The sequence below is a fragment of the Staurois parvus genome, unplaced genomic scaffold (genome assembly GCF_062004578.1).
Source record: "Staurois parvus isolate SC_StPar_1 unplaced genomic scaffold, SC_StPar_1.0 ptg001912l, whole genome shotgun sequence".
Taxonomy (NCBI): domain Eukaryota; kingdom Metazoa; phylum Chordata; class Amphibia; order Anura; family Ranidae; genus Staurois; species Staurois parvus.
In genome coordinates, this window is record NW_028319708.1 from 231,719 (window position 1) to 244,955 (window position 13,237).

The 13,237-nt window shown below is 40.5% G+C and overlaps 1 protein-coding gene across 1 annotated transcript in view; it reads right to left on the reverse strand.

The window, feature by feature from the left end:
* Positions 1–218: 218 nt before the first annotated feature.
* VPS33B (VPS33B late endosome and lysosome associated) overlaps positions 219–13,237 on the reverse strand; it is a 52,705-nt gene continuing 39,686 nt past the window's right edge. Inside the window, exons 16-24 of the mRNA XM_089664410.1 lie at positions 12,107–12,171; positions 11,969–12,023; positions 11,837–11,883; positions 9,435–9,567; positions 5,587–5,660; positions 3,835–3,936; positions 3,607–3,676; positions 3,386–3,502; positions 219–770 (exon numbers count right to left, since the gene is read on the reverse strand). Of these exons, the coding sequence (XP_089520536.1) occupies positions 691–770; positions 3,386–3,502; positions 3,607–3,676; positions 3,835–3,936; positions 5,587–5,660; positions 9,435–9,567; positions 11,837–11,883; positions 11,969–12,023; positions 12,107–12,171 (743 nt within the window). The 3' untranslated portion in view covers positions 219–690. The remainder of the gene's footprint in view (positions 771–3,385; positions 3,503–3,606; positions 3,677–3,834; positions 3,937–5,586; positions 5,661–9,434; positions 9,568–11,836; positions 11,884–11,968; positions 12,024–12,106; positions 12,172–13,237) is intronic.

Here is a 13,237-nt window from a genome sequence, read left to right on the forward strand (position 1 = left end):
TTATAGGCACTGTGCTTAATAAATGTCCTCTGATTTCCCCCCCCCCCTCCTTTGCACATCACTCGCTCTCTGAGAGATGTAACTGCTCATCTCATTGGCTTCACAATGATTTCATTGTCCTAGAAATACAGTTCGTTCCATAAAGCAGTTCCTAATCTCAGTAGCAAGAGATTCAAATTGCTTGTGGAGCATGGACAGAGAAGGCAAGAAGCATCTGCTTGTACTGTAGAAAAGCTCATTTGGCCCGATACATTTTAATAAGGTTAGACCTGACCCATAGACTAGTACTGAGAGAGAGGAATGGAAGCAAAGTCATTGAGTAGCACTAATGAGCCATCAGCAAAACCTGTTTGGTACATACAGTATATTTAAAACTACACAGTTAAAATATTAACGTTCGTTTGTAATGTTATTTACACTAAGCCGATTGCATTCACATATACATCTTTAAACATTTTGTAAAATACTATAGTTTCCCTTTAACAGAGAATTATAAGTCGAAGAAAGGATCTGTCACCAACTGAGTTCCTTTAAGTATTTCACATGAACAGTATGTACAATTAGTTGTTCTGGATAAAGGCCTGTTGCAGGGAATGTTTCCATACAAATGAGTTCACATGTAACAAGAGTTCTGGAAGATCATGGTTGTCCAGTGTCTCGGTCAGTATGAACATGGAAATCTCCGATGGGTCATGATTTAGTCTCGGTCAATGATTCCATCATCCGTGCAGCATTTGTAATAGATGTAGTTAGAAAAACAAATCTGTAACCTAGATATAGGAAAAAATATACTCTTAAAATATGAGTGAATTGTAAAGTGAATAAATTTTTAGAGGAAAGCATTTATAGCAATAAAGTGTTATAACGTATTAGCCTTAGGTAGTAGCAGAAAGTATAAATGTAGGTGATACGTTTTGTGTTGCTAACAGAATATATTTTGAGATGCAAGCTTTGAAAAAACACTTTGTTCTCTTCTGTAACCATGCCTGAAGAAAGGAAATCAAGGGCCTTTTTACACCACATGGACTGGGCTGCGCTGAGCAGCCTTACCCTTCGCTCCTAGATTGTAAGCTCCGAGGAGCAGGGCCCTCCTATCCCTCTTGTATTGAACAGTATTGTTCATGTATTGTCTCCCATTATATTGTAAAGCGCTGAGCAAACTGTTGGCGCTATATAAATCCTGTATAATAATAATAATAATGACAAGGCAATTTGTCTTATGTCCTATTGGTTCAATTCACACCACCATGCTGTGGTTCTGAGAAGTGAAAGACATGCTGTATTTTTTTGCAGTGCAGCATGTTGCAGTGCAATACAACACCACAATATGCTGTGGTGCACAAAGATGCATGAAATGTCATTTTGTGACATTTCAGTAAGATAAAGTAAACTCACACCACTCTTGGTATGAATTGGCCCAAAGTGTTACCAAAGGCTGAACTGTCAGAGTCATCCATCCCTACTCCTCCTGCATAGACTTTCAATTAGAGTGAGATTGTATAAAAAGGAAACAGCTACTGCTGTGCTCTCCCTATAGAAAACCCATAATGCTCTATGACACTAGTATCATGAATGCACCCTGTATTTAAAGTGTTACTAAACCCACAACAGTAAAATCAGTCTGTATATACAGTAAAGAATGCTTGTTATACTCACTGTGGAACCTAAGGGGTTAATCCTCTGCATTGTGTAAAAAGGCTGTTTGATCCTTACTTCTCAGATCCTCCCCTTCTTCCAGTGCCCCCCCTCTTATCTCCTGATAAGACATATTGTGCGGAGTCTCTCTGCACATGCTCAATTTGGTGTGTATTGTTAGAAAGGTTTTTTTTTTTCCTTTGGGAGTGTGCATGTGATCAGTACATGGCCAATCAGCACTGTCCAGACAGAAGTCAGGGTTCTGCATCCTCCTAAAGCAGAATGAAAACTACTAAAAGCTTTAACATGTGCTCTGCTGGACACGGATAGAAGTCACAACACTGCTCTAACTGCTGATGGAAAAAACTAAAACAATTGCACTTCCATGTTGTGTGTACTGTGGGAGACCAGATATAGTGAATGCAGGGTCCTGGGTTTAGTAACACTTTAAGTATTCCTTATTTCACAAATAAACATTAAACTATATATATATATATATATATATATATATTATTTATAATTGTGACATTAATTCATTTGTTTCCCTTTAAACCTGGACTGTGTACTATGAGTGTTGCATTCACTTTCAATATTGTCAACTTTTAAACCTTATTAGACTTTGAAAATTAAGAATCCACTATTCTTCAGCCCCCAACCCGGAGTCTAAGGGAAAAGGGGATAGAAGAACAGCTGATCCTTGATTTTGACTGAAAGATGTGCTTTAACACAATACTCCTGTTTGATTGGGTAGGACTAAGTCATGTAGGCTCTTGGCATCTTAAGGGGCTAAAGCTGAAGCAGAATTGATCACTAGGTGAAAGTACTGTTTCAAATTTTGATTTGTGCTTGTGCTGTGTAGTAATTATATCTCTACCCTGAGTGCACCTTGCCCCACTAGAGTGTAAGAGAAATTTTTACATTTTGTTTCCCAAATCCATTTATTCCTTACGTTCCTTAAGGAAGCAGAGAATGACAGGGCAACTTTACAACAGACTTAAAGTGGAAGAAAAGCCTAGACCTAACTATTATTAAAAATGTTCCCTTCCCCCTCCTTCTATCTATCCTGTATAGAAAAAAGGTGTGTATAATTACCTATTTTTAATCTACTCTGGTTCAGTCATGTGATCCTGCAGCTCCGGCTCAGGCAGCGCTTGACAGCAGCTGGGAATTCTGGGAACTGTGAAATCACCCATAGGCTCCCATTGCCAAGTCGTTCCTGATGCTCCCTCCTCTCCCCTGCAGTAGCCTCTCACTGACACAGGGGAGCTGAAGCTGTGGGATCACATGATCAGAGCAGGGTAGATTAAAAATAGGTAAGTACACACGTCTTGTACAGGTTAGGCAGGATAGGTAGAAGGAATGGGGAGGGAATATTTTTAAGACTAGTGCTAAGCTTTTCTTCCACTTTAAGGCATAAAAGTACAGCAATATTTACAGCTGTATTGCTTTCAAGGAAACGGAACAATTACAATGGCCTGTACAAAGGAAGAGCTTTCTTGCCGCATCATGTTTGCAAGAACCAGGAAAGGTTGTAGAGAGATGTAAAGCAGCACACTATTTGCACAGATGTTCTGTTCTTGTGGACTAATATACATTAAATGTCTTTATAACTATTTAACTTTTTTGTGGACATAAAATGTGACAAAATCAGAAAAGACATGTACTTCACAGAACATAAATGTTCCAAATTGTTGAATGAATTGTTGTCCAAATTGTTGAATGAAGGACATGAATAAATAATAAAAAGTACCTGTCTCTTTTCCCAGAAACCTCAAAGCTGAGATCTCTGAAAATGTGCATCCTCCAAGGAAAACTGCCAGGATGATCCTCTGTGATTCTGAATATGAATTCCTGTCTGAGAGTTGCTCTTTAGGAGAGATAATCACAGTCAAATTATACTTAAAGTTCAACTACAGTAGAAACTGCTTACTTATCATGTAGGAATGAATTTTTTATTAAAGGCTTCCATACCTGCAAACTCATTGCCATTAAGCAGACGTGCAACCTCCTCAAGACCCGTCCAACCTTTACGAGTCAAAACCTGAAAAATAATTAATTCTTTGGCTATAGCTCAGGGAAATGCAAATGAAAAGCACAACTGTCCTACTGGAACCTGAAGTATGAATACATCAGTTGAGATACTTTGCACTGCAGTCATATATAGTTTATCATTTATGAACGAATGGAATGTTCACTTACCTGCTCTATTAATTTACAACTTAATGGAATGTAAGCTCCACTATAGACATAGGCCATGTCCTTTGGGGTTTTCAGATCATATTCTCCATCCACACGTGGAATCTTTTAAGATATTTGTTCAATTAAATTTATTAATAAAAAAAAAGTACATCACATACTAACGTGCAAGAAAAGCTTTATACACATGTCATCATGTTATGGTCTATATATACAAGGTGATGACACTGAAGTGTTGTCAGAGGGTTCTCTTAAACGGACTCTGTCATGTTTCCCACGTAGAGCAAAGGGCTAGTGTCACTGCAAAGACCCCTCTGACCCCATTATACTCACCTTAGCAGTGATCCCTCACCGCTCCTTCCATCTCTGCAGCGGTCCACAACATCTGCTAATTCCAGGTAGGAAGGAGGATGTGGCATCATAGTGCTTGAGTCTAGCAGCCAATCGCTAGGCCAAAGCATAAGTGACTTCATATGACATGAAGTGACATCACCGATTCTTGGGTTGCCAATACAATCCATTTCAGTGCCGGAGGTGGAGGAAAAGGGAGCACTGGTAAAGCAAGTATGGAGGTTGGGGACCTTTGTGGAAACACAGTCACTTTGCTCTGTATGTAATGCAAATTATTTCATTATAAGACACTGAGCTAGCAAACATCTTATAAGAGCATGCTTACTTGTATGCACACATTAGTCATATGTCCATTAGATTCTCTGTATTCTGTACTGTATATGTTGCGTGCTTAGTGTTTTAGTGCAGTGTGTGCGCTTTATTAAGTATTGTGTGCAGCCTAGTATAGTAATAGACCAGGAGTCTCCAAGTTATGGCCCGCTGGCCACATCTGGCCCACTACAATTTTTATCGGCCACACAGCTAGTATTAGGACGTATCCTTAATGCGTACACAATGGCTGCTAATAGTCCCCGCTTCAACCCTCCCCCCTCCTTCATGTAATGGGAGACTCTGATGAGGATCCTGATGTTAGGAGGCACTGATGGGGACCCTGATGTAAGGAGGGAATTTGATGAGGGCCCTCATGGAAGGGGGGCCACTGATGCGAACCTAATTGTAAGGGAGGACTATGGTGGGGACCCTGATGTAAGGAAGATTTTGATAGTAATCCTAGTATAAAAGGGGACTCTGATGGGGACCCTGATGTAAGGGGGAATTCTTATGGGAATCCTGATGTCAGGGGGTACATTGATGGGGTGTTTTTTCAGTCAGCAAATATTTGTAAATAATATGATGTGGCCCTCGTACCGAAAACTTTGTAGACCCCTGTATTAGTCACATATATTATCTCTTCTCAAGCACGACAAAAATTAAAAATGAAGCCAAAGCATTGAAAATGAGCTTTGAATTAAAGCAGAACCTGAACCTATGTATGTTTCATATTCTACACAGAGTCAATGATCTTTGATTGTTCTGTCGCCTACCAAAAATAAAAAGAACTAAAACAGTCCCTGAACCATTGTAATTTCCCTTTAGTGACTATCCTTCAAAAGCAAAGTTTATTTGCAAGGATCTGCTTTGTCCCCGCCAGCGAATGAATGATAGAGAAATGGGTTTACAAAATTTATAGAGAAACCAGGTTCTTTATAAAACATTAACACAGTGATTAACACCAAGCTTATCACATTTACATGAGTAACACAAACTTTAAAAAGATTTCCTTTACCTGTCCAGAACAAAATAAATCTAGTAGCACAGTGTATGATGCCTGAAATTGCATAAATAAAATCCCAAACTACTTACTAGTCCAAGTCTTTTGCTAATACCTCGAAAATTACTCTTTTTGGCTAAAGATGAGAATGCATCAGTAATTTTTCCTAAAGGTAAAATAAAATGGAAGATGAAATCCAGGAAATTCAGAAAGAAAATATGGCAAACTGTTCAACCTCAATCTTATTTTGTGAACTTTGAAGTTGTTAAAATTTGAAGTCTGGCTAATGCTGTAATAAATTGTTCTATGAATTGTAATAAAAGGAGAATGGCCATCAGAAGAAAAAGTAGTAAACAGAGAGTACCAGGGTATGTACACACTTGCTGTGTCTTTTTTTCCCCCACGGTGTGCTGCATCTCCACATCAAAAGCCACAATTTATAAATCTGTAAACCGCACTGAGCAGCAGCTTTGAAATCGCGCTTCTTCAAGTGAAGCAGCGCAATTTCAAAGCAGCATTCAGTGTGAACCAGGCCTAAAAGGAGAAGTACAGTTGAAGCTCTTTTGGCTGTATTTCTCTTGTGGATCACAGGAGTGCAGTTTGTTCTGCACTCCTGTGACCTGTTTTCAGCTGACAGAGGGCTGCAGCCTGCTGTCAGCTGACATCACTCAGCCGGTCCAGGCTGGGGAAAGATCCTGACTTCAAAGTCGGGACCCACCCAAGAGTCTGCTCCCTCCCCCTCCACAGCCCAGCACTCCAGTGAGCGCTAGGAGGGCTGAGCAGACAGCGGTGACTGACAGTCCCGCTCTCTGCTCAGAGTGGCTGTGAGAACTCAGCAATTGGCGTTCATGTGATTTAAGCCAGTGGGGACAGATGCAGCATTGGACTGAAGCTGCATCCACCTAGGTCAGGGGTGGGCAACTGTTGCCCTCCAGCTGTTGTAGAACTACAAGTCCCATGAGGCATTGCAAAACTGACAATCACAAGCATGAATCCCAAAGGCAGAGGCATGATGGGATTTGTAGTTCACCAACAGCTGGAGGGCCACAGTTGCCCACCCCTGACCTAGGTAAGTATAATTTAAAAAAAAAAAAAAATTACCATACTTCTCTTTTAATTACACAGCCACATTAGCGGCACTTTACAGACAACAAACTAAGAAGGTAGCCAGACATACAATGACAGTTCAAGTAATCCAAACAAAGCTATTAGCAACTTCCGTAAGCATACGGACACCCATAAACAACAGACATTAGTTCATTTGGTAGCAAGGTAGAGAACACAACATTAACATAAAATTATAACTATTGATTCACTAATATGTTCCACATAAGGTAGGTACACTGTATGGACATGAATCTGTAACCTAAACCTAACCAAACTTGCACAAATAGTCTCTTTGACTCTTTTGGGTAATAAATACCAGAATACAGGTGACTGTGCCTTATTGACTGTATTAATCTCTGCAGTAGTCCTGGGTTTAACAACACATGATTTGCAGGATCCCTTAGATATAAAATATCTGTTATTACCTTACAGAGAACTTTTATTGATTAATGAATGAGCTTGTCTTGTATTGTTTACTCGGATCTTTTTTTTTTTTTTTTGATTCACATATCTAAACACTGCACTATGTTTTATTTGTTCAAAAAACAAAAAAGAAAAAAAACTTGCACAAACAGACCAGAGTATTGATTGATTACATATGACTTGTGTTACAATGAGACCTCTTCGAAAAAGTAATATTTAGACTTTAGGTGCATTTAGTGCCTCTAAACCCAAAAGGGACAGTAGCCGGTCTGAAATCAAGTGGAATGGGGCCAAACCAGGCATTGTCAGCCAGGGGTTCCATACCCTATCAAATTTTCAGGTACAGTTCCTATGCTGGTATATGAGCTTCTCTCTGGAAATAATGTTAATTTGGTTTTTCCACTCCATAGTCATTGGAGGGCTACAGGACATCCATTTTTGGGCAATTACTTTCCGTGCTATATGAAGCAATCTAAATATAAGATCTACTGCCTCATCAGGAGCCAAAGAATCATCAAAGATATTGAGAAGACACAATTTAGGGTCTAGGGATAGAAAATCTGATATATGGAGGATATGAGAGACACAACCTCTTGCCAATACCTATGGAGTTTTGGGCAGCGCCATAACATATGGATATAATCTGCCAGGCCTCTTACACATATAGGGCATACATCCGTATCCCTACACCTCCACCTATACAGTTTAGCAGGGGTATAGTAAACTCTATGAAGTATAAGCAGTTGAGTAAGCCTCTGATTTAGTGACAAGGACACTAGGGGAAGAAAAGTCAGTGCCTGCTCCCATAAGTCTCCCATTAAGAGGCCCAGATCTTCTTCCCAGCTCTACCAAGAATGGATTAGAGTACGGTTTTGTATATCAGTCATTAAAATCCCATATGTATGAGAAAGAAGCCCTTTTCTGGAGTCAGCTTTAGTTAGTAGTCCAAGGTTTACATTTTTATAATCGGTTAATTGAAATGTGCAGCCTGAACAGGTATAGCATGTCTCAATTGTAAGGACGGGAAAAACATTTGAGTGGGTAAATGAAATTCCACCTGAAGCGACTGAAATACACAGCCCTCATACAATTGGTTCAAATATCTGACTCCCCTCTCCTGCCACAGACCGAAGCCTTGCAATGTATTAAATTCTGGTAGGAATGCATTATTCCTTATAGGTGTATAACAGTTATATCCCTCCCACTTCATCAGATTCCACACCTGCAGCCAGAGCTGAAACAGCAGCAATGGGGGGTGTTCAGCAATGGGAATTCAAAATTAAGTGAGAGTAAAATTGCCCAATTAGGATCCTCCAGGTCCCTCTCACCCAAGTTTAGAAAAAGATGCAATCCAAGGGAGCTTGCTGGCGGGGCATAAGGCCAGGTATATATGAGAGAGGGACTGGTATGTACTAGAACAGCATGTATAGGCCTGTTTCTGTGGGTGCTGCTCACGCCAGACATCATAAAGTCCTAATTCTCGCACCTGATAGGCCAGACCTGAGCTACCATGCACAATACTGCCCCCTGCTGGAGTGAGTATATCTAAGGATGGGTCCAACAGATTGTTAAATTCCCCAACTGCCACCACTAGGACAGAGGAGTATTCAGTCATTACCCAGGACAGTTTCAAAAGAGCCTCATTTCGATAAGGCGAATGTACATAAATATTTGCTAATAGGTATTGCCTATTCGCTAAGGTACACAACAGGAAGCCGTATCTTCCTTGATTATCCAACTTGACTCGTGTGCAGAAAGAAGCTGATGACTTAATAACGATGCTCACACCCCTCGCATAGGTAGAGTGGGCAGAGTGAAATTGAAACTTAGATTTATTTAAAAAGTAACAGTTTATCGGTCTTTATGTGTCTCCTGCAAGCAAATCACAGTCGGATCATAGAGCATTTAGCATGGCTTGCTTTTTACAGGTATCTCCCAGCCCTCGCACATTCAAGAAGATTAGGACTTGCTTAGTAGATATAAGAGGAGATAATGTATAGAATTGCATGCTGGATGTTTAATGCATGCCCCATTACTCAGAGTCCAGTAGATGAGGATTCATGCAAACCACTTATAAGCTACGATTAAAGTAAAAGGAGGGGGCAGAAGGGGACAAGGAAAATTTTGAAACAATAAAATCTTTAAACTTGCTTGATCTGCCTGAATATAGGATTTAAGGTATATTAAAAGTGCAATCCCATTTTGACTCACTATTGCTCATTTGAATGTAAAGCAAAACTGTCATGACAGAATGCTACTAAAACCAACATTTTCAAACAACTGTATGCATCAGACCATACTATTACATACTCCTAGTTACCTTATACTGTATGTATGGACTTGTATGGGGATTTGTGATTGCTTATGCTTTTGCCAAAATAGGTTTACTGTAACAGAAAGCCAGTCTCACCTGCAGCTTTGTCTGTGACCAGTTTACTGACTCTGCTCTCCACAGCAGTCAGCGTCTCTCCAGGGACTTGTTCAGTGAGAAGGCCAGTTCGTTTAAGGTTAGAGAATGTTAGCAGGTGCTCTGGGCCATAACTCTACAAAACATAAAGGATACAAATCTTTTATCATATTTATTTCATGTTTTGAAACTATGAGCTGTGATCCCTAATAGTGTTTCACTGTAAATGTCTAGGTTACTTAAATGGGTAAAAATGGCATTTGTTAATCCTGAGAGTAAAAATCGGGAAAATAAAATCAGAAACATTTACAGAATTCTGAAGAAAGGCTGCGTAGGGTTGGACAGGCTGCACTGCAAAGATATCGGTGGAGAGAGCACAGGTAAGTATGAGACTTAAGTCTGGGTTCACACATGTGCAGTATATCGCATGTGATTCGCACAGGAACTGCATCGCTTTCCTGTGCAAATTACATGCGAATTGTATGCAGTACGATTTGAGCCATATATTTTGTAAGGCTCAAATCGCACCGCATCTGCACCAAAAAGGTGCAGGACCCTTTTTTTTAGTCCGCACTAGAATCAGATCACATGGGTATTCGCAGCTATGCTATCCGATTCTGCACATTGCAGCGCGTTTTGCGGACCGATTTCGGGGTGTTGTTAACTTAACATACATACCCGCAGCAGTTCACATGAATGGGGTGCAATTGTGATGCGGTGCAGAATTCGCACAGAAAACGCTGAAAATTCCGCACTGCATCAGTGTGAACCCAGGCTAAAGTGGCACCAAACCCTGGGTTAAAAAAAGAAGATTCTATTCAAGTATGTGTTCTATTGCCTTCAAGTACCTCCTGTTGATTGAAGCCTCCCTCAAATTGATACAATTTTTTTGGTTTGTTTTCCTACTGTGATCTGACTTTCTGTTAGAGGGTGACTACATTTGTTCTCCATGATCCCACTGTACAGTATGTAGGAACATAGCCACCCTCTCTTGCCCATTCCCGAGATGGACTATGGTCTACGGTATTAGTAGTGTGCATAAAGCAGTGTACATGATTGCAACCAACGTTCACTGCTTGTTCCAAGCGAACAGAAGTGAATGGGGAAAAGTATAGGTTGGGGAGCTCAAAGAGGATGCTACAAGGAGGCAGAAAAAAAAAAACACATTGTGCTCCTACTATGAAGGCTTGGAAATTTCAGTTAGGTCCACAGAGGATCCTTGACGCGGGACTGTGGCTTATGCATGTATTTGCAAATGTGTGCAAGCAATACCCTCTGTTTTTAATGAAAACTGGGCCAAATTGGTTGTTTTGCAGGCAGGCTGGTAAGTGTTGCTGGGAAATCCTTTGTTTGCGATGCGCATTGTCCTTCCATGTGCGCCTTACTGCTAAGGCTGGTTATAGGTTGGGACGGTTGCCATCTTTTGTATAGTTGGCAGAAAAAACACAGTAGGATTTAATGAAAAATAGATTACAGGGCCATTAAAGTTGAGCGCCACACAAAACGGGAAGTTCTACTTTAAAGACTGGTCCCCCACTCCCCATTAAGGATTGGCACCTTTGGGGAGCGGGTACCCGAAAATTGTCCTCCTACTCTCCCTCCCCATAGTCTTCTGAAGGTCCCAGAAGACTACCAGTCCATTCAGGAAGCGCAGCTCTACTCGCGCATGTGCACTGAGCACCCGGCTGTGAAGCCGCAAGCTGTCACAGCCGGGTGCCCACACTAAAGATGCCAGCGCCTGGAACACCAGACAGCTGGTGAAACGGGCTGCGGGGAGGACACGGCGGGATCGTGGGACAGGTGAGTGGCTGTTTTTTTAAAAGTCAGCAGCTACAGTTTTTGTAGCTGCTGACTTTTATTTTTTTACAGTGTGAGAGGAACTCCGCTTTAAGTAGTGGATGAGTATGGATTATTTTTTAAGAATAAGGATATTGTTTAGTGTCACTTTAATAGGGATGCTGTGAGAGGGTGTTGGGGTTTTGTCCTTTTGCTGGTTAAGTGCCCACGTCATGTATGTTTATCTACACAAGAATTGTGAGGTGTAGATATTACCTCTTTATATTATACATTTGTTATGTAACTGCTATAATCTATATTTTGTGCACATTTAAATTAAATGCTTACCAAAATATCTAACTACCCTTCGCTCTATGACTGCAAGTATCACCGGCAGACTGTCATATCAGTCCTGCTCTATGCACAGCAATGTCCATGTAATTATCAGCTGAGCTCTGCAATTAAAGAAATTCATGGGAGTGATTGTACTGTCACTGAAAGGTAAAGGGAATGAACAGCAGAGTTCTTCACCTCTGCAAACACATATTAATGAAAAACAGATTTCCATGGACCTGACAGAAGGAAACATTTCCAGGGTTACTGATGAAAATTTTATTAGAATCACAAACCTGTAAGTACTGAGTCTTCAGTGATTTGTAATCTTTAGGTATTAAACCTGCAAACATGATATAGTAACAACATGAGACACTATTTCATAATGACCTAAAGATAAAGTTATAGAAATACGAGATCACACCTACCATTCTCTGTGATGGACAGAAGACATAGCAGGCGTAGACTATCTATGGGAGAAACCTACAAGAAAAAATGCCAACCATCAATAAATAACATTGTTTGTGTCTCTTTACAAACAACGATGTAATGTATGATTGACTCACCTGTCTGTTAATGTGCTCTTCTATTACACTGATGCTCTCACGAATATCAAATCCCTCCAGTAATGCTATATATACAAATATTGTGACAGAATCTAAATTAGATGTTTTGTGGGTTATCAGTGAATAAAAAATATTTATTTAATGATACAGCACTAATAGTAAAGATGTAGTAGTCATTGCAACCGATCAGATTTTATGAATAGTCCAAAAATTAAACAAATTTAAAAAATTATCATGATCTCCATGTTCTCAATCGTAGCTAGTTCACCCTTTTCCCCAGCTACTAACTTACAGTTGCAACCTGCTGTAATATTTACATCTGACCAGGGGCAGACTGACAACTCATGGGGCCCCCAGGCAATTGGGGATCATGGGGCCCCTGTGTCCTTGCACAAACTCAAAAAAGCCTATGAAAAAGGTACCAGGGGCATCTCATGGGGCCCCCTACTGACCCCGGGCAGTGCCAGAGTTTCCAAATGGTCAGTCCGCCCCTGCATCTGAGCATGTGGGATTTTCTTCCTCTTGTTTGCAGCTGTGCAATTGACCCCTGCAGACTTTTTTGAGACTGTACCCATAAACTCAGCAAGTATGTAGCTGGGGGTGAAGCAGGATGGTTAGTTAAGGTCGGAGAGAGATGATCTCCGATTTGCTCTTATTGGTTGATTCTCTATAGAATTACCTTAGGAATCTTATTTCTTAATTAGTACTGCGGTGAATCATTACAGTGTTTTTTTATGTCTTCCCTGGGAAATTACCCTCTTTTCCTGTGTGGTCACAGAGTCAGGAAGAGAGGGGAAATATCTGCAAAAGGCAACATCAGCAGCAACCAGAGAGTATATGACCCTTCCCCACTCCATGCAGAAAAGCAAAGTTTTTGTAGGAGTTCCACTTAAAGATGGCAAAACAGAGATTTATAGAGGCATGTTGAGCAATGCTCACAAGAAAAAAAAAAATTCTCATTCTCTGACCTTGCTTTGGGCATTGAGCCAGCAGCCTATCTACTCCATCATTTACAGTGGGGATCAAAGGTTTGGGCACCCCAGCTAAAAATTTGTAATAATGTACATAAAGAAGCCAAGGAAAGATGGAAAAATCTCCAAAAGGCATCAAATTACAGATTAGACATTCTTA